Genomic DNA, 25,768 nt, shown 5'->3' on the forward strand with positions numbered 1-25,768 from the left:
GTTTTTCCTCTACTCCGAGCTTCGACTGCTTGTCTGACTGTATGTGTGTGTGTGTCTGTGTGTGAGTTGGCTCGGCCCTCCCTCATGCACTATAATTGGTTTACACCGCGTGTATGATCAGACAGTCGAAACGAATGTATAATGGTTTTTGTTGTTTAAATTAAAATCATTAATTATTTCATTATTACATAGATTTAATTTCTATAGGCTACATTTTTTAAAATAGAGTGGGCTCTTCAGATATGCGAGCCAGCTCCTGACATTCACCTACAAGAGCCGAGTCATTCGCGAACGACCCATCACTACTCTCAAGCGCCCACAGCTAAGTGTTTTCAGCTGGCTAAAAATGCTTTGGTGGACACGCGGCCTTAGGATCCTTTGGAAGGTGATGTTATTTTAGTGGATTGATCCTGCATCTTACTTCTCTCCTTGTCATCTCATTAACACACCAGTGGATGGGCCAAAGTTGTGATGATGAAGTAGGCGTTGATCTTCTTCTGCACATTCCACAACAAGTCGGTCGCTGAGCATGTTTACAATAAGTGGATTTTGGACTAACAATGACATTTTCAGTTCTGAAACTCATATTCTTTTAGTATGATGACCTCTTATATGTCAAAAGCACAAGGAAAATTGTATTTCTCAGTTCATAATAACCCCTTTAATCTGAATGTCAAAATAAAGACATTCTTTATATGTATTATTTGTAATGGATGGATCTGAACATGAACTTTGCCCATTAGAAAACTTCAAGCTACATTTTTTTCTTATGTCGCTGTATTTAGATAATCGGCTGAAACTTGATTTATTGTCATAACGATTGAGCCGATTGATTGTCAGCGGATTTACTTTCACACAAAATATATTGCTCCATAAATGTTCAATACAATTTTTTTTTCTGCAATCATACACTATGGGAGTAGTAAACTTTTTCTTAAGGAGTGCATTTAGCCCCGTTGTACCTTACAATCTAATTTTGTTAATTCTTATTTCTCATGTTTTCACATTGTGCAGAGAGAGATTTCAAAATCTAAATGCATCACGTCTAACCAGTTAAACAATTTATTTGAAATATAGATTATGATTTAATAGACTACTGTTGCCACTGTTACCCAAATGCCTCATATATTCTAAAGTATTATTTTAACCTAACCCAAAGGTTCCCCTAGTCAAACAATCAAACTTCACAACTAATTTCAGCAAAAAAGTCATTTGAAATATGTATTATTATTAAATAGACCATTGTTGCAATTTTTACACAAATGCATGCCACACATGCGCAATTAGCGAAAATAAATTCACAGAGAAACAAAACGCATCCATTCACAAATCGTTTTGTGGCAACACACTAGTTTTAATATAGGCACATTCCACAACAAGTCGTTCGCTGAGCTTGGTTACAATAAAGCTGTTTTTAGACTAACAAGGAAATTTTCAGTTCTGAAACTTACAGGATATTCTTATAGCATGAAGACCTCTTATTTGTGGAAAGCTCAAGGTTTGATTTCTCAGTTCCCTTTCAGTCGAGAACGTCAGACGTAGTCTGAATGGGGATCACGCTTAGGGAGCCTGTCTTCTTCGTACCACTATTTAATCAAGCCAATTCAACATTGGCGTGCGTGATTACATGCTCCGCCCCACAGAGCGGGTATAAACACGGAAGTGGACGCACGCACCAGTTGCCTTTTGCTTCGGAGCCGATCGGATGTCTCTGAAGAGTATGGATGGCTCCTTTAACTGCCTGAGTGGTTCTTGCCCCCTCGCTACCCTTGAGGGAGGAGCCAATGTCCAATGGCCGCTGTATCTGGGGGATCCTTGTCTCCCCTCGCAGGGCTGGGAGCTCGCGATAGGTTTGACGGTCAGAGCTTGCGGGCAAGCCGCCTCCTCTTTGCATGCCATGGCGTTGTTGCAGGTCTATTAGGCCAAGACACTCATGGACATGCACGAAGGTAGTCTAGACCGTGCGCTCATGTGCGCGGTCGGTCTAGCTAAGTCCACCCTAGTGGTCCAGGAGCGCCATTGTTGGCTCAGCCTGGTTGAGATGGTGGATGTGAGGGACTGGCCCAAGAGGGCCGGTCTGGTGGTGCGTGACCCTGCATAGCCTTGCACCCCTCAGCCCCCTCTTGGTGCCAGCCGGCAGCTTGGTGCGGTTCGAGGACCCGGTCATCTGCCTTCTCATGCTTCCCCTGCCTCCCAGTGGAGACAGGTAAGAGTTGCACTGCTGCCCCACCTCGGGTACGTCTGTGGTCTCCTGGGCCTGGTTCGTCGCTTCCCAACCAGTCCGGACCAGATTGTGACTATCAGACTTGGCTATGCGATTCATGATCGCCCAGCGCCCGCTCAAGTTCAGTGATAATCCTCACACTAGGTGTTGAGCAGATATACTCCTGAAAACTCAGTGATATTCATCACACCTAGTGTTGAGCAGTGCTCCTGTCTTGTGCGTGCATGTCGCTGTCCTACTGGCGAAGGACACGATATAGTACCTAGTACTTCATGTACCTAGTATAAGGTGGGTCGTGACCATCTTGGCCCTGTGTCTCTTGAGACGGATCCTATTCTCGAAAGCCTCCGTCCAAGTTACTACACAGAGAGGCATCTCAGAATGTCCCGCCCCCAATCTTGGTCTGCAGCGTTCGACCTGAATGACATGTACTTCAGATCTCTTGCCTTCCTCACCACAGGCCATCCTGCGTGTGCGTTTGAGGGATCGAAGAACTGGGAGAGAGTACTGGATACGTGCGCAATTCTTGCTCCGGTAGTTTCCTCTTAAACCGAACACTGTCGAGTTCCTCCACACCGTGTAATCACGCACGCCAATGTTGAATTGGCTTGATTAAATAGTAGTGCGAAAAAGACAGGCTCCCTAAGCATGATGCCCATTCAGTTGACGTCGACCTCCGTTCCCTGCATATGCAACCAGGACGTTCATGACCTCTTTAATCTGAATTTCAAATTATTTACTTGTAAATGTATTATTTGTAAGTGATGGATCTGAACATGAACTTTGCTCATTAGAAAACTTCGGGCAATACTTTTTCTTATGTCGCAGTAGAGTATATAATTGGGCGAAAGTTTTCCCACATGAAGAGCACTGGTGCGGCTTCTCTCCAGTGTGAAAACTATCATGAGCTTTCAGGTCTCTTGACAGAGAGAAACTCTTTCCACAGTGTGAACACTTGTACGGTTTCTCTCCAGTGTGAATTCTCTGGTGTTGTTTTAAGGCAGTGGATCTAGCAAAGTTCTTCCCACAGTCAAAGCACACATAAGGTCTCACACCAGTATGAATACGCTCATGCTCTTTTAAATACTTCAGTAGTGAAAAACACTTTCCACAAAAAGAACAAAAGTGAGGCTTCACAGCAGTGTGAGTTTGAAGGTGTGTTTTTAAGTTTGATTCCACAACAAATGTTTTATCACACTGATCACAGCTGAATGATCTCACTCCAGAGTGACGTCGCAGATGTTTGGTGAGACCGAATTTCTGAGTGAAACTCTGTCCACACTGACTACATGTGAAAGGTTTTTCTCCAGTGTGAATTCTTATGTGCTCAGTTAGGTATCCTTTTCGACTGAAACTCTGTCCACACTGAGTGCATGAGAACGGCTTTTCTCCAGTGTGAATCCTCATGTGTACATTAAGGCTTGATTTATCTGTGTAAGTCTTTCCACACTCAGAGCAGTTGAAAGATCCTTTGACTCCAGATTTTACAGCTTGGTTTTGTGTGAAAGACTTTTCAGTCTGTGAAATTATGTTTCCATCTCCATTTGTGGAATAATGAGGTTTTTGAAACGGAAGTTGCTTGTCTTTATTCACCTCCATTGGGTCTAAAACAAACATCACATTTTTAGGAGAAAAGAGAACAACAATAATTATCTATGTCATTTTTTTAGTTTTCATCTTAATGTTCCTCATCAGTCATTAAAGAGAATGAAGGAAAACACCAACCTATTTGCTCCTCTGTATCTTCATCTTTTATTCTGCAGGGTTCTTCCTTAATCTCCATCTTTACAATAGTATGTCCGTAGTTTCTCCTGGAGTAATTCCTCCTGCTTGCTGCTTCTTCTCCTGTGGGAAGATGGGAATATTCCCAGCATTTAAACTCTCAGATCGAACTCTCTGACTGAAGGAGTGGTCATTTGTGGTCGTTGTTGCTCATTTAACAGATGATCATCACACTTACAATCACTCGCAATTATCCAGGTGCAAATGTTTGCTCAAATAGTCATTAAAAGACTATTCATGATTTAAATTTTAACTTTAACTCATGATAGAGAAACTCAAAAATCAGCCAGGTTTAGTTAAAAGTTTTAGTTTGTCATAGACTGATTAAAAACCATCGTGAGCTAAGCTGATCTTCCTTTTCCTCTTCCAGACCTGCATGTCCAAGATGGCTATGTTCACTACGGTCAACCCACATTAAATTCACCTGAACCAGTTAATCAAAGTCTTCAGGATAACCAGAAATTTGGGGCAGATAGTGATAAACTCTGCGGGACACTGGCCCTCCAGGATGTTAGTGCAAATACTTTCCTGCAGCAAAACATCATTCAGGCTCTAAATAATGGCAAACATCAAATGAGTGCTTTATTATACTGCAACAGTTACTTCCTTGTGTTGTTTAATCTATTTAAATAACTATGACTGACAGTTTTTGGATTCATGAGAAAACAGTATGTGAAAGGAGTAGTATGTCCGAAACATCGGTATTAATAAAAGAGTAGGCGAGAAGTACCCGGATGACCTTCTGCTTTCCCAGATTCTCGAGTGCTCATCCGGTGGATACTTTTCTATCCCAGGAGGCCACAGGAGAGGATACGTCATTATCGAACATCGCGGAGACCAGCAACGCGGGTGTTTTTTAAATGCGAGTAAACTTGCTGAATGTGAGGTAGAAACGTGCCTTTGTGTGTGTGATCGGCTGCCGGCATGATTCTACGTCAGCTGGCCCTCAGCGACTCTGCATTTATTCATGAGCAGTGATGGGCAGTAACGCGTTAGAAGTAACGCGTTACTGTAATCCCATTACTTTTTTCAAGTAACGAGTAAAGTAAGGGATTACAATTGCAAAAACAGTAATTAGATTACTGTTACTTCCCCGTAAGGAGGCTGCGTTACTGCGTTACTGTGATTTTGTTTCGTTAGACTGTCTCGTGTGTCGTGGCTTAATTTGAGCCGGAACACGCCCGACGTTGGATACTGAACCTTTTTTATTGGATCCGGCACCTCCTATGTCACTATGGAAAATTAATCGCCTAAATAAAATAAAAAAATACTATTTGTGTAGCCTAGTGTTCAATGTTGTTATCGATAGAGCTGCGCGAATGGGGTATTATTTATTTAATCCGCAACCGCATCACAAAACTCATCATCCGTAAATGCTGATGCGAGCCGCGAGAAAGCCCTTGTCTGTTCTAGAAAGGATGCAGCAAAGATATTTAATGCTAATGTATCATGAGACATCGGCCTACGCTGAGTTTCATTCATTTATGAGGTGCGCGCTCTAGTTAACAATGAAAGTGAAAGTGAACGTGGCGCGCCGGCTCCTCCATGTCACGGTTATTGTCTGCTATATTTGCCTTGTATTTGTTAAATACATGCAAATGGTTGATGAAACATTTATTAAAATAAGATACAAAAAGAATTGAATTTATACAAAACGAAATTCACTTTAAAGAAAGGCTTTTAACAATGCAATGCAAGTGAACGCGGCGCGCTACCGCCTCAATGTCACGGTTATTATATTGTCTGCTATATTTGCTTTTTATTTATTAAATACATGCAATTGGTTGATGCAATATTTATTAAAATTAAGATACAATTTATACAAAACGAAATTCACTTTAAACAAAAGCTTTCTACAAAGGAAAACTCAATGAAATGGTAAAAACATGTCTGACGATTTACAAAAACAAAACGAATCTGCTCTTTAATGTTAAAAGACGTAACTGTTAATAATTTGGAATACAGTCATGAGAGACTTTCATTTTAATTAGTTTATTGCTGTATTTTATTTGAATCTAATCGAATAGAGGATTTTACAAAAAAATATTTGCATTTTATATGCTGGAATATGCAGAAATATAAGTTAACAGAAGAAGGACTTTGTGTATTTCGTTAAAATATGGTGGACTGCAGAAATTGGTTAAATGTTCAACATTTTTCTTCAAGTCTGAGACTGTTGCATTTAATTACAGTTTTGGTTGATGCAATGTGCATAAAGTTAAAATATTGAAACTAATTAAACAAGTTTTAAAAAAGAGAATGTTTAATTTGATTCAATTTTAGATGATGGAATATGCAGAAAGAATAGAATTTTAGGCTGAAAGGTCTGCTTTTATAGCATATTCAGGTCGTGCATCATGTTTTTAAGTAACTAGTAAAGTAACTAGTAAAGTAACTAATTACTTTTGAAAATAAGTAATCAGTAAAGTAACTGGATTACTTTCTTGGAGAAGTAATCAGTAATCAGTAACTAATTACTATTTTCAAGTAACTTGACCAACACTGTTCATGAGAATAAGTTCATTCAATCAAATCACTTCACTGTGTTACGCAGGAGATCACTTTACAGTAGAGAATTCAAACAGAAGAGGTGCGCGCATGAGAGCGGTTTCTGCCCTAAATGCCACAATGCGTTCAACAGCGCTCACAACGATAATATCGTTTATATAGGGACTGGAGCAAGCACGTTTTAATTTTTTATGGACATATTTCATATACGCTAGTTCTCTAAACATGAACCAGCTCCGTGTGTGCGCACTTCTTCTTCAAATGAAATAAATGTGCAAATAAGGACACATCAGGATACAGCTGTACGTTTGATCATGAATGCGACGACACAATGGATTATTCTGATACACAGAAGACAAGGATGTAGGGGTGCCCAATCCTGCCGATCGACTGTCCTGCACAGCTCATCTTCAACCCTAATCAAAAACACCCGAAGCAACCAATTAAGGTCTTCAGGATCATTTACAAATTAAAGGCAAGTGTTCCTGAAGACCTTAATTGGTTGCTTCAGGTGTGTTTGATTAGGGTTGGAAATTAGCTGTGCTGGACAGTCTGCAGGAACTGTGCATGAACACCTCCATGTAACCCCGGAATTCCACCAACTGCGGAACGGCTGCGGATCAGCTCCGTGCTCCGCCGTCCTGCAATACTCACCAGGTACGGATTTGTTGCAGTCACGAGGAGCCACGAGATTCATGTATGATCGCGCAATATAATCTGCCCTGTGCTAAGTTGCTGCGGAACGGCTGCGGCATCCAGCAAAAATAGAAGCTCTGCGTATCTGCTCCGGAGGGCTGTGGATCGTCGGAACTGGGACGGAGTCGGAACGCAGCCATTCCGCAGACAGTGAAAATACACACATTAACTTTAAATGGAAACCTATTGACTCCGCCGCCGTTCCGGAGCGGATCCGCAGCAGTTCCGTAGTTGGTGGAAATTGGGGGTTTGACCCAATGGAGGTGACCGGTTCATCTCCATTGGGTCTAAAACAAACATCAAATTCTCAGGAGAAAAGAGAACAACAATAATTTATCTAGGTAGTTTTTTTAGTTTTCATCTTAATGTTCCTCATCGGTCATCAAAGAGAAGGAAAACACCAACCTATTTGTTCCTCTGTATCTTCATCTTTTATTCTGCAGGGTTCTTCCTTAATCTCCATCTTTACAATAGTATGTCCGTAGTTTCTCCTGGAGTAATTCCTCCTGCTTGCTTCTTCTTCTCCTGTGGGAAGATGGGAATATTCCCAGCATTTAAACTCTCATGAACGGCTGTGGGAGCTTCACTGACTGAAGGAGTGAATTGTGGTCGTTGTTGCTCATTTAGCAGATCATCATCACACTTACAATCACTCGCAATTATTCAGTGTAAATGTTTGCTCAAATAGTCATTAAAAAACTATTCATGATTAAAATTTTAACTTCAACTTTCCTGGCTGATTTTTGAGTTTCTCTATCATGAGTTATAGTTTGTCATAAACAGCGTGCATCGCAAAACAAACATGATAAAAATGACCGTTTGCTGGCATTTTTGTTGTTTACTTGAATATTTAAAACCCAAGCATCGAGGTTTTACCACAGGTTTACAATAAAAAGTGATACATTGATCATAATGGATTAATTTATGTCAAAATTGCACATTAGTCACAGAAATAAATTACCGTTAGGTCCATTTCATAAAAGAAAAAGGACACACTTCGCTACTTCTTCAGTCTCGTCTGTTTCTGTTTATTTGGTAGTTACAGGACATATTTACATCACATTTAGAAAGAATGATAACTTCTACAAATATAGAACATATGCGAACTTAGCGACTTATGCCTTGATCAAGCCCCGGAAGTGACTGGAAATGCGACTGGCCCTGGCACACACTAGCACAGCCGATGATTAAGGGTATTTTTTTTTCTCTTGTTTCACATTCTTATTTCTCATATTTTCAAAGAGATTTCAAAAAGGGCAGAGATTTCAAAGCAAAAATATCTTAATGCATCATGTCTAAACAGACAAGTTGTTTGAAATATGGATTATGATTTAATAGACTATTGTTGTCACTTTTACACAAATGCCTCATTTGCACAATTAATGAACAAACTCCACAAAGAAACAAAACACATCCCTTCATAAATCGTTTAAAGGTAACTAGTTTTCTAAACTATTTTGACCTTCCCCAAAGGTGCCCATTGACAATCAAAATCCACTACTGATTTGAGCAAATTATCCAACTTTTGATTAATCTGAATATCAAATTATTTACTTGTAAATCTATTATTTGTAAGTGATGGATCTGAACATGACATTTGCTCAGACAACTTCTGGCAACGTTTTTTCTTATGAGTCTGTAGACGAGATAATTGTGTGAAACACTTTTTACCGTTTCTCTCCAGTATGAATTCTCTGGTGTTTTTTTAATGCGCCTGATGTAATGAAGGTCTTCCCACAGTCAGAGCACAAATAAGGTCTCACACCAGTATGAATACTCTCATGCTCTTTCATGTGTTGCAATCGTGTAAAACTCTTTCCACAAAAAGAACAAACGTGAGGCTTCACAGCAGTATGAATTTTAAGGTGTCTTCTAAAGCCTGATTCCACAACAAATGTTTTATCACAGTGATCACAGCTGAACGACTTCCCTCCAGAGTGAAAGTGCACATGATCTTTGAGAGAGCTTTTGGATGCGAAACGCTTTCCACACTGAGTGCATGTATAAGGCTTCTCTCCTGTGTGAATTCTCATGTGTCTTATATGGTTTGATTTTTGTCCGCTACTCTTTCCACATTGAGTGCATGTGAACTGTTTTTCTCCAGTGTGAATTCTCGTGTGTCTGTTAAGCTCTGATTTAGTCGTGTAACTCTTTTCACACTGAGGGCATGTGAATGGTTTTTCTCCATTGTGAGCTCTAGTGTGCACAATTAAGTCCTCTTTGCGAATGAAACTCCTTCCGCACTGAGTGCATGTATAAGGCCTCTCACCAGTGTGAATCATCATGTGTGTCTTAAGGTGTGCTTCATGTTTGTAACCGTTTCCACACTCAGAGCAGGTGAATGGTTTTTCTCCAGTGTGAATTCTCATATGTATGTTAAGGTGTGACTGAAATATGAAACTCTTTACACACTGAGAGCATGCATAAGGCCTGTCTCCAGTGTGCATCCTCATGTGCACATTAAGATTTGATTTATGTGAGAAACTCTTTCCACACTGAGAGCATGTGAACGTTTTTTCTCCAGTGTGAATTCTCATGTGTGTCTGAAAGTTTGATTTACGTTTGAAACTCTTTCCACACTCAGAGCAGGTGAAAGATCCTTTGACTCCAGATTTTCCAGCTTGTTTTTGAGTGAAATTCTCTTCAGTCTTTGAAACGACTACATTTTCATCTTCATTTTTGAAATGAGGTTTTTGAAACAGAGGTTGCTTGTCTTCATTTTTACATGTCAGTTCTCCACCTTCATATGTAAAATGATGAGGTTTGTCTTCATTCACTTCCATCGGGTCTAAAATCAATATTAAATTCAATTAAAAAAAGACAGTTGAGAGACACAGAAATAAAGGTCATTCTCAATTTAGCACAAATCTGATTAACTACTGAGTCTGTTAGCATCTAGTTTTGGATGCATTTTATGTCAGTTTTCATCTATGTTACTCATCAGTCAATAAAGACTACAAAGGAAAACACTAACCTATTTGTTGCTCTGTATCTTCATCTTTTATTCTGCAGGGTTCTTCCTTAATCTCCATCTTTACAATAGTATGTCCGTAGTTTCTCTTGGAGTAATTCCTCCTGCTTGCTGCTTCTTCTCCTGTGGGAAGATGGGAATATTCCCAGCATTTAAACTCTCATGAACGGCTGTGGGAGCTTCACTAACTGAAGGAGTGAATTGTGGTCGTTGTTGCTCATTTAGCAGATGATCATCACACTTACAATCACTCTGTATTTATCCATCTTTAAAGGTGGTAAGGTAATTTTCAGAGAGGCTAGCAATAGCGAGCTAGCTTTGAAAGCATAAGATCCCACCCTCCCTTCAGAACATCTCCAAAGCCACGCACCCTTCAAAAGAGATCAATTGATTATCGGTTTTACTGATATTTTCTCTATTTAAGCATTTACTCATAATCGGGTATAGGTTTTTTAACACCATAAATGGTGCGATCTTGTGTGCGTTTTGAGAATTGCGTGCAATACCGCCATTAAAGCACTGCGTTTGGGGGGAGATGAGTAAACAAAGGTGTTCGAAGATAAAATAACTTGCCTCCCTTAAGGGGATAGTTCACCCACAAATGAAAATTAACCCGTGATTTACTCACCCTGAAGCCATCCTAGGTGGTTCGAAATTAATAATTGTTGCGGTGCGCCCGTTTATGCAGAAATGCATTGGTCGACTGGCCATGAATCGGAAATGGGTGGTTTGCGCTCCAAATAAACAGTCGGCAATCGGGCACAGCAAGATCACTGTACATGATTCTCGAAATATAGGAAAATAAAAATATTTAATTGGGTTGGGGGTTTATATGAATCTATCTCTGATAGGTATATGTATCTCTGATTAGTCTTAAGAATAGTTACGGTGACATTTTCTTTTTCTCTTATCTTCGTATAAAATGGTGTTTATACGCACATCTGCTGTGTTTGCAGATGTACAGTGGTACATCTGTGGTACCAAAAAAATGGAACCACTTTTTATTCCCAAGCACCACTTGCTGCCAGAGACTGAATTTACATTTTAATTCAGTCCGCTTCTTTGTGCAGGTCTCTATTGTAACAATTTCACATAGCTAAAGTTAGACGATTCTTTATGTGCTGGACTTTAAACATTAGTTTAAAGGACTTAGCTATTTTGATACTTATTTTTTAGTTTTCCTAGTTTCCTATAGTTTTAAGGGTGAAAAGGCTATATTTCTTCAGTGCTTTAGTTGTGCAAGGTGCTCCATGTAGTCACAGACACCCAGCTTCATCTTGCCTATCAAAGCCCTTTGAAATTCAATATCGGTTTATTTTGTTTTGTGAGCATTATGAGCTCTTTATCGCTGTGTTTTATGTTACAATTAGGTGAGAAAGAAAGGGATACATAGAAGCAGAAATTCTAGCATTAGCCTTGACAGAAGTAGACCATGTGTCAGTATATCAGAGTCTTTTAAAGGAGTCATCGGATGCCCATTTTCCACAAGTTGGTATGATTCTTTAGGGTCTTCATTTAAAGTTTGTAACATACTTAAGTTAAAATTCCTCAATGGTTGTGTAAAACAACATAATTTGTACCTCCTCAAAAACAACTCTGTTCACAGCGACCCATTTCGGTGCATGTTTCTTTAAATTATAATGAGCAGCTGCTCATCTCAACCCCACCCCTCTCTTCCATGGGGAGTGTCGACAAAAGACACAAAGTGCCTGAGGGTGCTCATCGACCTGCTCACATAGATGTTTTTAAGACCTCCTTGAAAGTGGTCGCCCCAGCTTAGTAGTAAAAGAACAGTACGGCACCAAACTTCAGTTTCAAGAACATCTCGCAACAGAAGCTGTAAGTGCTTTAGCAATGTGCAAGCGAGAAGCTTTTTAGTCAGAAAGGATCTCAGAGATTTCTTGCGCTTTCTCTGGTGTAAAGACAAATGACCCAGGTAAAGAAATAGTGGAATGGATTTATAATGGAACAAAATGCTTGTATGTGTATATGAACAACAGAATCCAACAAATTCTTCAGTCATCTACTCCTAGTTAAGCTATGTCAAGCAGCTGATCATCTCAGTAGCACAACTTGGCTTATAGGGCCAGACTTTCATTTTGAACTCTATACCCTTAAACTTGCCTCAAGAGAACTATGAGCAAACTTCTTACTAGATAACTATGACCTTGTTGATCTTGATTTAGATCCAGAAATCTGACCCCAAGTGATTTCATGTCTAACTGCAGTACCAAATCAGTTCCTGACTCCTGAACGTTTTGAACACTTCTCCAGCTTGAGCAAACTAATTGTTTTTCAAACGAATCATTGATCGCTTGTTTAAGCCACAACTCCCAGTCACTCTCCCATTCAACAAAGGAGCCAAGATGTAGTGGATGGCATCTCTGTGGTAACAGGCCCACAAATGAGGAGTTGGAAAAAGCCAGGATTATTATCCTAAATAGCTTTCAAAATGTAGCCTATCCAGAAGAGTTAAGTCAACCCTCTACAATGCGAGTGAATCACTAGCATATACAACTAAGTCATGTCTATCATTAGCCAATGGCTAATAAATTCTTAGATTTTACTTGCCAGTGTGTGTTAGAGACTAAGTATAAGTTTAACATAGATATTTCACTCACTGAACACTGACTGAGCACTTCAGCGTACCTGTATTTGACGTACCGTAAACTCTAGTGTGAAAGTGTGACAACTCGTCGTTGCATTTCTCACACACATACAAAGAAAGAGAGAGAGAGTCTTACATGCCATGCAGAATTGACGAGCTACATGTAAACGATATTCTTTGTTGCATTTTCCTTTCACAATACCAGAGTTCACTTGGAATTATTCAGCTTTTAAGAACAAGCAGAAGATATTCCAGCTTCTCCGGTAGTGGGCGCAACTAATTCAATTCAATTCAAATTTATTTGTATAGCACTTTTCACAATACATATTGTTTCAAAGCAGCTTTACAGAAAATGCATTTCAGAAATGTAAATAGAAACTAATGCGCAACAGGCAAACTCATTGCTGGCGCTCATCCCCGTTTTGATTTCAGCAAATCAGTTCGAGCGAACGCTGACAAAGTGTTTAACATTCATGAACCCAGCAGCTCATCAATCCTTAATGTTGTATATTGTCATTATTAGTAGTAGGATTATTATCTTTTAATAATAATTACTATTATCTATTACTATAATCTTTTTTTCTTCTTCACAGAAACACTGAATGACCAACAATATCTTAAGCACCACCAGTACTAAGTTCAGTTAAAATGACAAATATGCATTCATGCATGGTTAACAAGTTTTAGTTCAAATTACTTTAGTTTTATCATTAAATAGTGCTTGATTCTTATAATATCATGCTTGATTGTCTGATGTTAAGAGTGTACTCAGATATTTAAAAAGCTATGCCATTTTACAAAGATAAGCTGATTTGGTGGAATTAATATAATGTGTATATGTGCGTGTATATATTCTGGATGACAAAGGTATTCAGCATTGCTAAGGCAGGTCTTAAGAAGGAAGAATGCAATCCTGTGATCATTCCTGGGAAACATGTAGCAACCTTGCTTGTTAAACACTACCGTCAAGCAAGGCATTTTACTAGGGGTGAGAATCTTTTGAAATCCCACGATTCGATTCAAAAAGATTCATGGGGTCACAATTCGATTAAAAATCAATTCTCGATTTTTAATAAAATTTCTATTCGATATATGCATAGATTTGATTTGATATTTGATTCTAAACTTTGAATTTTCTTAAAAAATAAATAAAGGAAATTTAATTATTCATTTAATTTAAAGGATTAGTTCAACCAATGGGCAGTGTTGTGTCAGAGTGCCTTTATGGAAAGATTGATTAACTGCGCATGTTCTTTAGATATTCACAACCTGTGTCCTTGCCCCAAACTAACTGATATTAAATAGAACTTAAACATTGTAATTAAACTTTAAAATTTTGTTGAATAATCTTTCAATCTCAATCAATCAATTTATAATATCTAAATATTTTATATTGAACTATTTTATCCATAATAAATTACATGCCCTGCCTTTTAATGATGTCCATTCATTCATTCATGTCCTCATATGACATGGCAGAGATGGATAGAGAATTATCGTGATAATTATCGATATCGACTGATATAAAACAATTATCGTGATACATTTTTTTGGGCCATATCACCCAGCTTTACAATCAATAAAACTGCTTTATTGGCAAATTAGGTAAGTGAGATAACGGCATTAAAATATAAACACAACATTAAAAAGTCAACCAATTGATGGTTTTGTGTGGATGTACAGTGAACAGAATGTTCACCGGAAATGTTCGAGATGGCTTATTGAAAACCAGGAAGTAACTGTGCATAATTCCTAAATTTCCTGAATTCCTAATGGACTATAAGTCATATTAAATTGAAAAGATTGAGACAAGTATGGATTGTATGCATATGGATTGCTATGGACTCAGCATGCATTGATTATTCTATGTTGTAGCAAAAAAAAAAAAAAAAAGGTGCGACCAAATCATGTGCTGGTGCGACCAACTTAGAAAGTTGGAAAAGTTGCAGTGGAAAAGTTAGTCTGGAGCCCTGAGTAAAAGACAACAATACACTAGCACTGTAAAAGGTTTTGCCACAATCTCAACTGACTGGCTTCTCCCCAGTATGATTGACCTTACTGTACATGAATTATGATCTTCCATAACTTCTGTATCTGTAGGGCTGTAATCAACCAAAGAAAATCTTGGTCGACTGAAGTCCTGAAATTTTGAACTAAAAATCGACTAAAAAAATTAATTAGCTGCGCACTGTGTGCAGTACTTGGTAGCCTTGTTGTCCGCCTAAATGAATTATAAATAAACATAAAAAAATAGTAGGCTATTTGCAGTATATTAAATAGTTTTTTACCTAATTATTTTGCACTGAAATGAGTCTGACACACGAGTCTGTCAGCTCTGACAGCGGCGCAATATCTTAGCCTATGATTTCCGAAAATAGTACTACCGGTATGTTGTCAACTAGTGATATCATCACAAGAACTTTTGAGGAATATGCAACAATTTAGACAATTGTTTTTGTCATATGTATTATAATAACTGACAGACACTATAATTTCAGCCGGGCAGCTCGCACAGAGGCTGAACATAGAGCTCAGCTTCCCGGCTGAGACGCGAATAGACTATTAACTTAAAGCTTTTACTCTTAAACACAAAAGGCACGTCCATTTTAATAAAAAAGAATATTTATTACACAAACCAGATCAAGAGCAAAAACTAAAAAGTGCATAACTGAAAAATAAAGCATAGGCTCAAAACTACTACAAACAGTGGCACAGCGCATTGCGCATTAGGCTCCAATCCTTTTTTCCCATTTTCTATTTTAAGAAAATGCTGCCACACTCCCGATGTCTTTGTTGACATGGTAGAGGAGGACTGACTAAGAATTAAACGTTCTCAATTAAATAAATAATATTCAGCAAACCTTCTAGTAGCCTACTTTCTTCAATCTGTCTCTCTTCTCCAGTGGTTTGGGCTAATCCAAAAGAAGTGAAAACAAGGGGGGTGTCCTGAAGACAGACTGTTACCTGTGAAACAGGGGTGCTCTGAAAACACCCCCATTAGCAATTAGTGCTTTCCACCTGATGAAATGAACGCGGCAAAACTGATGAAATGAACGCGGCAAAACTGATGAAATGAACGCGGCAAAACTGATGAAATGAACGCGGCAAAACTGATGAAATGAACGCGGCAAAACTGATGAAATGAACGCGGCAAAACTGATGAAATGAACGCGGCAAAACTGATGAAATGAACGCGGCAAAACTGATGAAATGAACGCGGCAAAACTGATGAAATGAACGCGGCAAAACTGATGAAATGAACACGGCAAAACTGATGAAATGAACGCGGCAAAACTGATGAAATGAACGCGGCAAAACTGATGAAATGAACGCGGCAAAATTGATGAAATGAACGCGGCAAAACTGATGAAATGAACGCGGCAAAATTGATGAAATGAACGCGGCAAAATTGATTAAATGAACGCGGCAAAACTGATGAAATGAACGCGGCAAAACTGATGAAATGAACGCGGCAAAATTGATGAAATGAACGCGGCAAAACTGATGAAATGAACGCGGCAAAATTGATGAAATGAACGCGGCAAAATTGATTAAATGAACGCGGCAAAACTGATGAAATGAACGCGGCAAAACTGATGAAATGAACGCGGCAAAATTGATTAAATGAACGCGGCAAAATTGATTAAATGAACGCGGCAAAACTGATGAAATGAACGCGGCAAAATTGATTAAATGAACGCGGCAAAATTGATTAAATGAACGCGGCAAAACTGATGAAATGAACGCGGCAAAACTGATGAAATGAACGCGGCCAAAAATCGACCAATCAGAATTTTGGTCGAGCCAGAACGTATCGACCAACAATCGACTGGGAGATTACAGCCCTAAACTTCTGACTGAGGCTGTGTGTGACCTGCTAATTGAACTCCTCTCCACAAATTGAAAATAAAAATAAATAACAGTTTTTTCTTAGTCTTATTAAAGGGATAGTTCAACCCAAAAGTTGTTTCAAAGCTGTATGAGTTTCTTTCTTCTGTTGAACACAAAAGAAGATATTTTGAAGAATGTTGGTGACCAGACAGTTGATGGACCCCATTGACTTCCATAGTATCTTTTTTTTCAACTGTCTGGTCACCAACATTGCAAAAGATGCAAGACGTGATCGGGCGTAAAAGTAGCGCATTGGTATGGAAAAACACGTTCTGTGTGTGAACCGCCCCAAAACATTTATCAGACGTTCTGTTGCGCAACGAATCATCCGCCATCGTCACGCGATCACTGAACTGTTATTCCTGCTGCACTGTCGCCTTCAACTCGTGCTGGATGAGCAGAGTAGACGTTTACAATGGTTTTTAGGTTTTATTAATAAAAAGCAAAACGTCAGTGAAGACGGTGCTGCAGTGGGTACTGTAATGTATGTAATGTAAATAGTTTGCGGGCCGCAAACTAGCTTTACGCTATGAAGGGTTGGTCAAAATCCCTTGTCTCTTCAGTCAGTTATATATATATTTCATTCCATATCCTTTTGAATGCTTACATTACTTTTATAATAATCAATAATCAAGTATATGCATTATCACATAATCATTTCTATATTCTTTTGTGCTTGTGAAATTATATTTTTCTCTTGGATACATGTTGCATTCCAGTCCTGGCCTAAACACGAGGGACACGTTTCGCACGTACTTCACGACACCCACGACTCTCCGGGGGTCAAGGGTGACATGTGGCTCCTTTTCTCTGGAACAGAGGATCAAGCTATACAGTGTTTTACATGTGTTTTAAATGTATTCTGTCATGTATATTTTCTCTAGAGAGCAATGCCATTTCTCTCCCTTCCTTCCTGAGGAGCTATGTTTTGGTTAACTGATAATGCAGAGCTCAAGCACTCTTTGGCCTTGGTGATGTTATTTGGTGTTGTTCTGTGTGTGTGCGTTTGACTTTCTACATAGGCACTGGGGACACAACGCTCAGCCATACTGGCGCTCTCCTCTAACCTGCGAGGTCAACGCTGACCTAAATCTGAGGATTGGCGACAGCTATCCTAACTAATGGCGATAGGCACCTTTTATCTGCTCACATGTGTTAAATTGTTTATGGTTTTATGTTCTCTCAGCCAATCAGATGTATGATGATGCTATGCTTGCCCTTGCAAAATGGTATAATTGGTGTATGATTTTGTGTAAGGTAGAGTTGGCTTGCGACCTCCTCGTGAGACTTTGACGCTCGCTCTACCGATGAAACTGCAAACTATTCTTCAGTAAATTTTTATCTTTTTGATTGAACCTCACGACTCCTGGTCTTCTTTCGTCATATCTGGTCTCGGGTCTTATAACTGTTACCCCCCTAACAGCTATATGCCCTATGTACACGTTATAGGTTGTCTATGTGTAAAAATGCCTAGTATATTGTCCCTGTTAAATTAAAAAATTAAAAAGTAACAGTGGCATAGTCTATGCTAATTTCACCCTCCATTGTGAGGCAGACACCTTTTCACTTGACGAGAAATCTTGTCACATTTTAGTCTCGCGAGATCTCGTGGCAATTCATTGTTAATAAATTGTGTTTAACATAACAGCCATTAGCCTAATGCTCAAATTAGATAATGTTACATTAACGCTTGTTGTGTAGTTTCATCTTGTTGCTAAAAAATATAGATGAACTCACGTAGTCTTTAGGCTATACATTTATTTTGCCTGTTGTTAATATGCTATTGCTGTAAAAAGATGCAACTGGGATTATTAAGATACACTAAAGCAGTAATGTTTTATATTCAGGCAGTTTAGAGTGTTTTATTCTTAATAAAATAAAATAAAAATTAAGAATTATTTTACATGCTATATTCAATACCTGGTACCCAAACCGTGTTTTGTTTGGTATGTAAAGAGGGGGTAAAATTGCAGAAATTACAGTATTTAAAAAGTGTTAAATAAAACTTTGTTCAGTTCATTGCTGTAGGCTAAATATAGGCTAATAGTCAAAAACAAATAAAACAATAAATATTGGTTCTGCAGATCGGTTATCAGGCACATAAACATGCGAATAATTGGTAGGCCTATTGTTTATGAAACAAAAAAAAAAATCACAAAATCTTTACTTTCAACCAGCATTAAAAAATAAAAACAAATCCTGCCTTAAAGTATACTCAAACTGTTTTAAAAAAATGTAACTCCTTAGATAGCTAATTTATGTTGCTCTTACATTAGATATGAGTTATATTCATAAAAAATTTTTTGCCAGGTTTCATTATAAAATTAAAACACAACATAATCTTCACAAATTGCAATGTAAAAACCGTTCCACGAGCGTATGAACAACATCAGCCGGTTCATTTCGATTCATTTCTGAGTGATTCACTAAATGAACTGACTCGTTTAGTCGTTTGGATTTAGATTTCTCCTATTAAATGATAAAATGAATGTACTCACTGTCTGAAAACAGCAGATTTAGAGCAGAATGAACGGCTGTGTTCCACTTCTCGTGTTTATGTTCCCTTCCCTCGCTCACTTCTCTTCTTCTCCTAGACTCGGGTGTGTGTCGTTGCTTCGGTTGCTCGAGCGCCTCTACTGGCGGAAACCAATGAACACTAAACATCTTAGATTAGAAAAGATACAAGACAATCGAAATAAGATCTGTTATCTTGTTTGAGCTTATACAAACACTAAGTTAGATCTGTCTCCCAAAATGTGTTTAATTTGGGATAAAGAAATATCTAAGGAGTTAGCATCTGTTTACCTTCTAGACTCTTTTAGCTGTTGTGTTACTGATGTTGACTTTAATATATTGACTTTATTTTTAAATTAGATGGTACAAGTTTCATTAATACAACATGTGAGAGAGTTATTAGACAATATGAAGATTAGGCTACCTAAAAACAGCTTAGTGTAAGTTGTCTGATTTAGATTTCTCCCAATAAAAATAAAACACAGTCTACAAATCCGTATCTAATCTATGAATGTTAGATAGTTTAATGTTTTCCGCCAGTAGAGTCGCTCGAGCAACCGAAGCAATGACACACACCCGAGAAGAAGAGAAGTGAGCTTGGGAAGGGAACATAAACACGAGAAGTGTTTCTAAATCTGCTGTTTTTCAGACTGTGAGTAACGTTACATTCATTTTATCATTTATTATTAGTAGTGGTGGTGGGCAGATCGTGACTTCGTGGATCACTGAAACAGTTGAAGCAAATGTTTGTATTGTGTCGAGGCTTCGAAACACCCGTCTCCACGGTGACCCCTAGTGGTCAGTGTAGGCTAAATACAACAAAAAACCCGGGCCAAATATGCTTAAAAACACTTTTTACAAATATTGCAAAAAAAAATTATTGAAAGTAAAATCTTTCAAATGCAATGATCTAATCATCTAATAAGATTATCAGTTGGCTATATGTTCTTTAATCAATTGCCAGGGTTTGTTTTGTTAACAAATGGCTAATTTAATTATTAACTACCACGATTCATTTTAATTATTAAAACGTCTACAAATCTATTGTATAAATGTAAACAACTGACCAGAGATCAGGTAAAACCACAGACACTTGTTCATTCGGTTCTCAGTGACTCCTCATGATTCATGGGTTGACAGAGATCATCATCGGCAGCGGTTAACCATTGAAATTTCGAAGTGTTTGGAACATAGACGGTATATAAAATGGACACAGCGACCCCATAGTTTTCAGCGGAGAAAAGTGACGTCAATTCCACGTCCCCCCGATTGCCTGCGAGCTTCTCCGCCTGTCTATAGGGTAATTTCTCGACTGTGCGACAGAGAGTCGCGTGGTTATGACGCAATCGTTAGCCTATTTTTTACAAAAACTGCTTCTACGGGGCCATAACATAAGATACAAAGTAATGGAGCCTTTTATACATTTTCGTGTTTCTTTAGAAATAAATAATGGATAAATGGAGTCTTTTAAACGCCTCAGATGTAAAGTTATTCGCTATCAAAATGGCGCCAAAATGAATGGGAGTCTCTGGAAGGCTAACAGCAGGTGATGTTTGTTGCTTGTTAGCCAATGAAGGCCCCGGGGAAGCTTTGGTTTCCGCCTGACGGATTACCCCCTTGGTTTCGAAACAGTAGGCTACGCCTATTTAACAAAATGGCACTTGATGACTAAGCTCACACTTACTATATCTAAACTAAATAAATTGAAATGATGTCTGATTGTATAGTTCTATCTATTGGCTTTTGTTGAAATTTCATGTTATTAAGTGTTAGTTGACCGGAGATTGCAGCAATCTTCCATTAGATTATGGCTCATTTTTCATGTTACCACCATGAATGAAACTATTGTACATCTTTACAGTGAATTTGACCTAACGTTGCGTTCTAATAATGAAATTAAGGCAAATAAATAAAAAATGGTTAGACTAAAAACATTAATGAAGTGAGTGACAGGCTATTGCATGTTTTACTAAAGTATTTAGCCAAGAGACTATCACTGCGCTGAGGAGTGCACAGACATTACTTTCAAAATATTGTAATTATAGTCTCAATTGTGTATGGCCAATTGTCACAACCTTACATTCACATTTAAATGGGAATATCTATGACCAGACTCTCGTACACGGACTTCATCCTCTGTGCTTAGCACACAAAAAGTGCCCCTCTTCTCTTCGTATAGCCCAAATCCAACGCTTTTTCAACATTTCGCCGCAAACAAAGCTTTGGAATTATAAATATGGTTGTTTCTATTTTGAGTTAAAACATAAAAAGATACGCAACAGGCTGCATTTGTTCTCCGACTGCTATCGCTTTCACTGGAAAATAATTGTTCCTACTTCCGCGGTCTCTGCCGCCATTTTGGTGAAATATGCGTGTTATGACGTAATGAAGCCTCGTTTACTGAAATCACGCCACTTTGTGCAGTTTGATACACGGTCCAAACCACTGATTCGTAAAGGTTTTGAAGCTTCATGAAGCAGTGTTTTGAAATTGCCCACTATTTATTAGGAGAAATCTAAATCCAAACAACTAACCGAGTCAGTTCATTTAGTGAATGACTTAGAAATTAATCGAAATGAACCGACTGTTGTTGTTCACTACGCTCGTGAAACGTAAACTCGTTACTGGCTGGTTTTTCACATTAAAATTTGTAAAGATTATTAGTTTTCATTTTATTAAATGAACAAATGAAACCTGGTAAACCGTTTTTAATGCATGTAAATCATATGTTAGAGCAAGATAAATATCATCTAGATGAGTTGAATTGTTTCTAAACAGTTGTTTGAGCAAAACCCTTAATGCTGGATAATCTAGAGTGATTGTAAGTGTGATGATGATCTGCTAAATGAGCAACAACGACCACAATTCACTCCTTCAGTCAGTGAAGCTCCCACAGCCGTTCATGAGAGTTTAAATGCTGGGAATATTCCCATCTTCCCACAGGAGAAGAAGAAGCAAGCAGGAGGAATTACTCCAGGAGAAACTACGGACATACTATTGTAAAGATGGAGATTAAGGAAGAACCCTGCAGAATAAAAGATGAAGATACAGAGGAACAAATAGGTTGGTGTTTTCCTTCATTCTCTTTAATGACTGATGAGGAACATTAAGATGAAAACTCACATATAACACTGCATCTAAAACGAAATATTAGTAGACTCTGTAGTAAACTGGATTTGTGCTAAATTAAGAATTAACTTTGTTTCTCCTTTGTCCTTTATTTTTATTTTTTGGGAATTTAATGTTGATTTTAGACCCGGTGGAAATGAATGAAGACAAACAGCATCATTTCATAAATGAAGATGGAGAATTGAAATATAAAAATGAAGACAAACAAAATCTGTTTCAAGAACCTCATCATTTCACAAATGAAGATGGAAATGCAGTTGTTTCAAAGACTGAAGAGAATTTCACACAAAAACAAGCTGGAAAATCTGGAGACGAAGGATCTTTCACCTGCTCTGAGTGTGGAGTGTTTTACGTGGACAAATCAGATCTTAATATACACATGAGAATTCACACTGGAGAAAATCTGTTCACATGCACTCAGTGTGGAAAGAGTTTCACTCAGAAAAGTAATCTCAAATATCATCTTCTCTCTCACTCTGGAGTTCTGGGATCATTCAGCTGTGATCAATGTGAGAAAATATTTGTTCTGAAATCAAACTTTAAAGCACACCTTAAAATGCATTCTGCTGAGAAGCCTCAAATTTGTTCTTTCTGTGGAAAGAGTTTTAAACGACTGAAGTGTTTAAAAGTGCATGAGCGTATTCATACTGGTGTGAGACCTTATATGTGCTTTGACTGTGGGAACAGCTTTACTGCAAACACAGTGTTAAAAAGACACCAGAGGATTCATACTGGAGAGAAACCGTACAAGTGTTTACACTGTGAGAAGAGTTTCTCTCGGCCAGAAGTCATGAAAGATCATGAGAGAGTTCACACTGGAGAGAAACCGTATCAGTGCTCCTCATGTGAGAAGAGATTCACCCAATCGTCTCATCTACGGACTCATGAGAAAAATCATTGCCCAAAGTTGCCCATTTCCCAAAGCTAAGTATTTTCCATTTGCTTTTCCGATTTATCTCGGGATGCCCATCCTGAAGTAACTAGAGTACGTCAGCTCCAGTTTGGATCCGGCCTCTTATGAAGACTTCAGAAGAAGAAAAATCTGAATCAACATGAACCAATGTGACAATTGTATCCGAATCATTTGTTAACATGTTCACATTACTTCAACGATCTCATTGTTTCTGCTTTAAATCAATACATTGTTAGCCAACTGTGTGGTTTGTATATGTAAATTTCTGAAATGCATAACTTGGACAGACACCTGATGACAGATCACTCTAAATTGTAATGTAGACATATACTTTTTCTGTAAAGCGCTATACAAATAAATGTGAATTGAATTGAGCAAAGTTCACATTCACATCCATGATTTATAAATATTGAACTTGCACATGATTTGACATTCAGATTGTTTTAATAGAGTGATTTAATCTAAGGGTTAAATTAGTATTAAAGTTTGAATGGTGATAGTTGTATCAAGCGTTGCCCTTCTCTTTTCTCAACCGCTGTAACATGATTTATAATGATATGATTCAACTTTACTGACCTTCAAACACTTGTTTTGCATTAAAGTAAATCAGACATTCATTAAATGTGTGAATGACAATGAAAACAATGGAATAGTTTGCAGATATGAAGGTTTCCCTAAAAACTTAAATCAGATATTTTCAGGCATACTGTCCGCACTATTAATTGCAAGTTATCAAATAAGATTGTGTGTCCAGACATGTCAGGAATGCAGTAACAGTGTTTACTTATTTAGCCCGGCTTCCAGAGAACATGTACTTGTTTTGTAATTAATTTTCTTATACTCAGGTACTTTAAATAAACAAACATATTTTGTAGAATAAGAATTGTCCGTTTGAACTTTATTCTGCTGTTCTCATGAGAAATTTATGAGAAATGTAGACAATTGTGTCTAAGGTCTTGAAGGTCAATAACGCATTGCATGTATCAACTAACTAAACAACATCCTTTTTCTAAATTGTATTAGAGCACTGCAGTGAAGTATTTTTTTTTTACAGGAACTTCTTCTGTCGTATTGTAAATGCCTGTTTAAATAAAAAATTGAAAAAATCTGGTGTTTTAGGTTTAAAGGATGATTTATTACTACACAGTTAAACCCTTTGATTTCATGTAAATTATTGCATGTTTAAACTAATTTAAAGGAATTAAAATCACATTAGTTTTATTCCTTTTTATTTCTCACATCACAAAATGTACAGTTCTTCTAATTGCAGACCTGACAACCTGTATGCATGTTGACATCAAAGTTGTCATGGATGAACAAGAGTGGTGGACAACATTTTTTTGACAATGGTTCCTCTCTCGAGTTTTTGACTATAAAAGAATTGGCCATGGACCCATTTTACATTGGAGTCAATGGTCATGTCCGAAAATGTCATTAAAACAGCCAATAATGTTCGTTTACAAAACTGTTAAACTCATCGAGTGGTTAGTGGTGTTCGTTGATGATTATAAACAATATATCGTCGCAATATATGAGTCCAATCCGTTTATTTTGCTATAGTGGAACTATTTTTTCAGACACTTCACAACCGTGTAACTTCCGCTCAATACTTGAATCTGAAGCGTTAGCACACTCCCGACCACTTGATGGCGATAACCGATGTTTATGTCTCGCGGGACACTCACGGTCACAGTCGAGTTCAACTTCATATTGCACTGGTCAGTGGTCACGTCTTTCAATATGGTTAGAATTTGTGCGGTCAAAAACTGCGGTAAAGAGCTCTGCTCGCTAGCCTTATGAGAAACGGAAGCGAGCAAAAAGACTACATCGACCAAATGTAAACAGCCCCCTTTCCGTTTCCGGTAGCGCATTTATATTAACGAGCACTCAGTCCTTCAACAGAATTCAATGGGATTTTACAAAATGACGAATAAAACACGACAGAAACTGTATTTCGCAACACTTTTTGTTTCTGGAACATCAACTAACACCACTAGTCACTCGGTGAGTTTAACAGTTTTGTAAACGAACATTATTGGCTGTTTTAATGACATTTTCGGACATGCCCATTGACTCCAATGTTAAATGGGTCCATGGCCAATTCTTATATAGTCAAAAACTCGAGAGAGGAACCATTGTCAAAAAAATGTTGTCCACCACTCTTGTTCATCCAAAACAAACTACAATATAGACTCAAGGTGTTAAATACCGGAATTATCCTTTAAAGGCCAATTTATACTTCTGCGTCGGGTGCGCACAGTAGGTACGGCGTAGCATACACATAGACGTGTACCATACGCCGTACCCTGACACTCACCTCCTCAAAAATGTAACTACACGTCGCAACGACGCGGACCGCAAGATCTGTGATTGGTCGGCTTGGCAGCATTGCGTTTCCTCCTACGCGTTTCCGGGCGTGTTCTTCTGCACCGCCCGCTTTTTTTCAATTCAGAAGTTCTGTAAATGCAGAAATGTCACTAAAATTTATTGTTTTTCCAACTCGATAAGCTCCAGCTCCAACATGATCCTCTC

The 25,768-nt window shown here is 38.2% G+C and overlaps 2 protein-coding genes and 1 long non-coding RNA gene across 4 annotated transcripts in view; 1 reads left to right on the plus strand and 2 right to left on the minus strand.

Moving 5' to 3' along the window:
* Nucleotides 1-140: 140 nt before the first annotated feature.
* LOC306984769 (uncharacterized protein) overlaps nucleotides 141-25,768 on the minus strand; it is a 41,984-nt gene continuing 16,356 nt past the window's right edge. The window contains exons 2-4 of one of the 2 annotated variants that reach the window (XM_079586459.1): nucleotides 7,616-7,735; nucleotides 3,950-4,069; nucleotides 141-3,828 (exon numbers count right to left, since the gene is read on the minus strand). In XM_079586459.1, the coding sequence (XP_079442585.1) occupies nucleotides 2,957-3,828; nucleotides 3,950-4,069; nucleotides 7,616-7,673 (1,050 nt within the window). In that variant the 5' untranslated portion in view covers nucleotides 7,674-7,735 and the 3' untranslated portion in view covers nucleotides 141-2,956. Of the gene's footprint in view, nucleotides 3,829-3,949; nucleotides 4,070-7,615; nucleotides 8,163-25,768 lie in introns of those variants that run through there. The other variant, XM_079586460.1, reaches the window with a different exon arrangement.
* Nucleotides 8,220-19,308, minus strand: LOC306984762 (uncharacterized protein). The gene is made up of 3 exons (XM_079586433.1): nucleotides 19,179-19,308; nucleotides 10,185-10,304; nucleotides 8,220-9,998 (listed from the first exon to the last, which is right to left on the minus strand). Exons 2-3 carry the CDS (start codon nucleotides 10,240-10,242, stop codon nucleotides 8,878-8,880), a joined length of 1,179 nt encoding a protein of 392 aa, XP_079442559.1. The 5' UTR covers nucleotides 10,243-10,304; nucleotides 19,179-19,308; the 3' UTR covers nucleotides 8,220-8,877.
* Nucleotides 19,319-24,441, plus strand: LOC306984788. The gene is made up of 3 exons (XR_013794625.1): nucleotides 19,319-19,846; nucleotides 22,138-22,257; nucleotides 22,449-24,441. It is a non-coding gene; the product is annotated as an uncharacterized lncRNA (long non-coding RNA).

The sequence above is a fragment of the Phoxinus phoxinus genome (assembly GCF_949152265.1).
Source record: "Phoxinus phoxinus genome assembly, chromosome: 17".
NCBI lineage: Eukaryota > Metazoa > Chordata > Actinopteri > Cypriniformes > Leuciscidae > Phoxinus > Phoxinus phoxinus.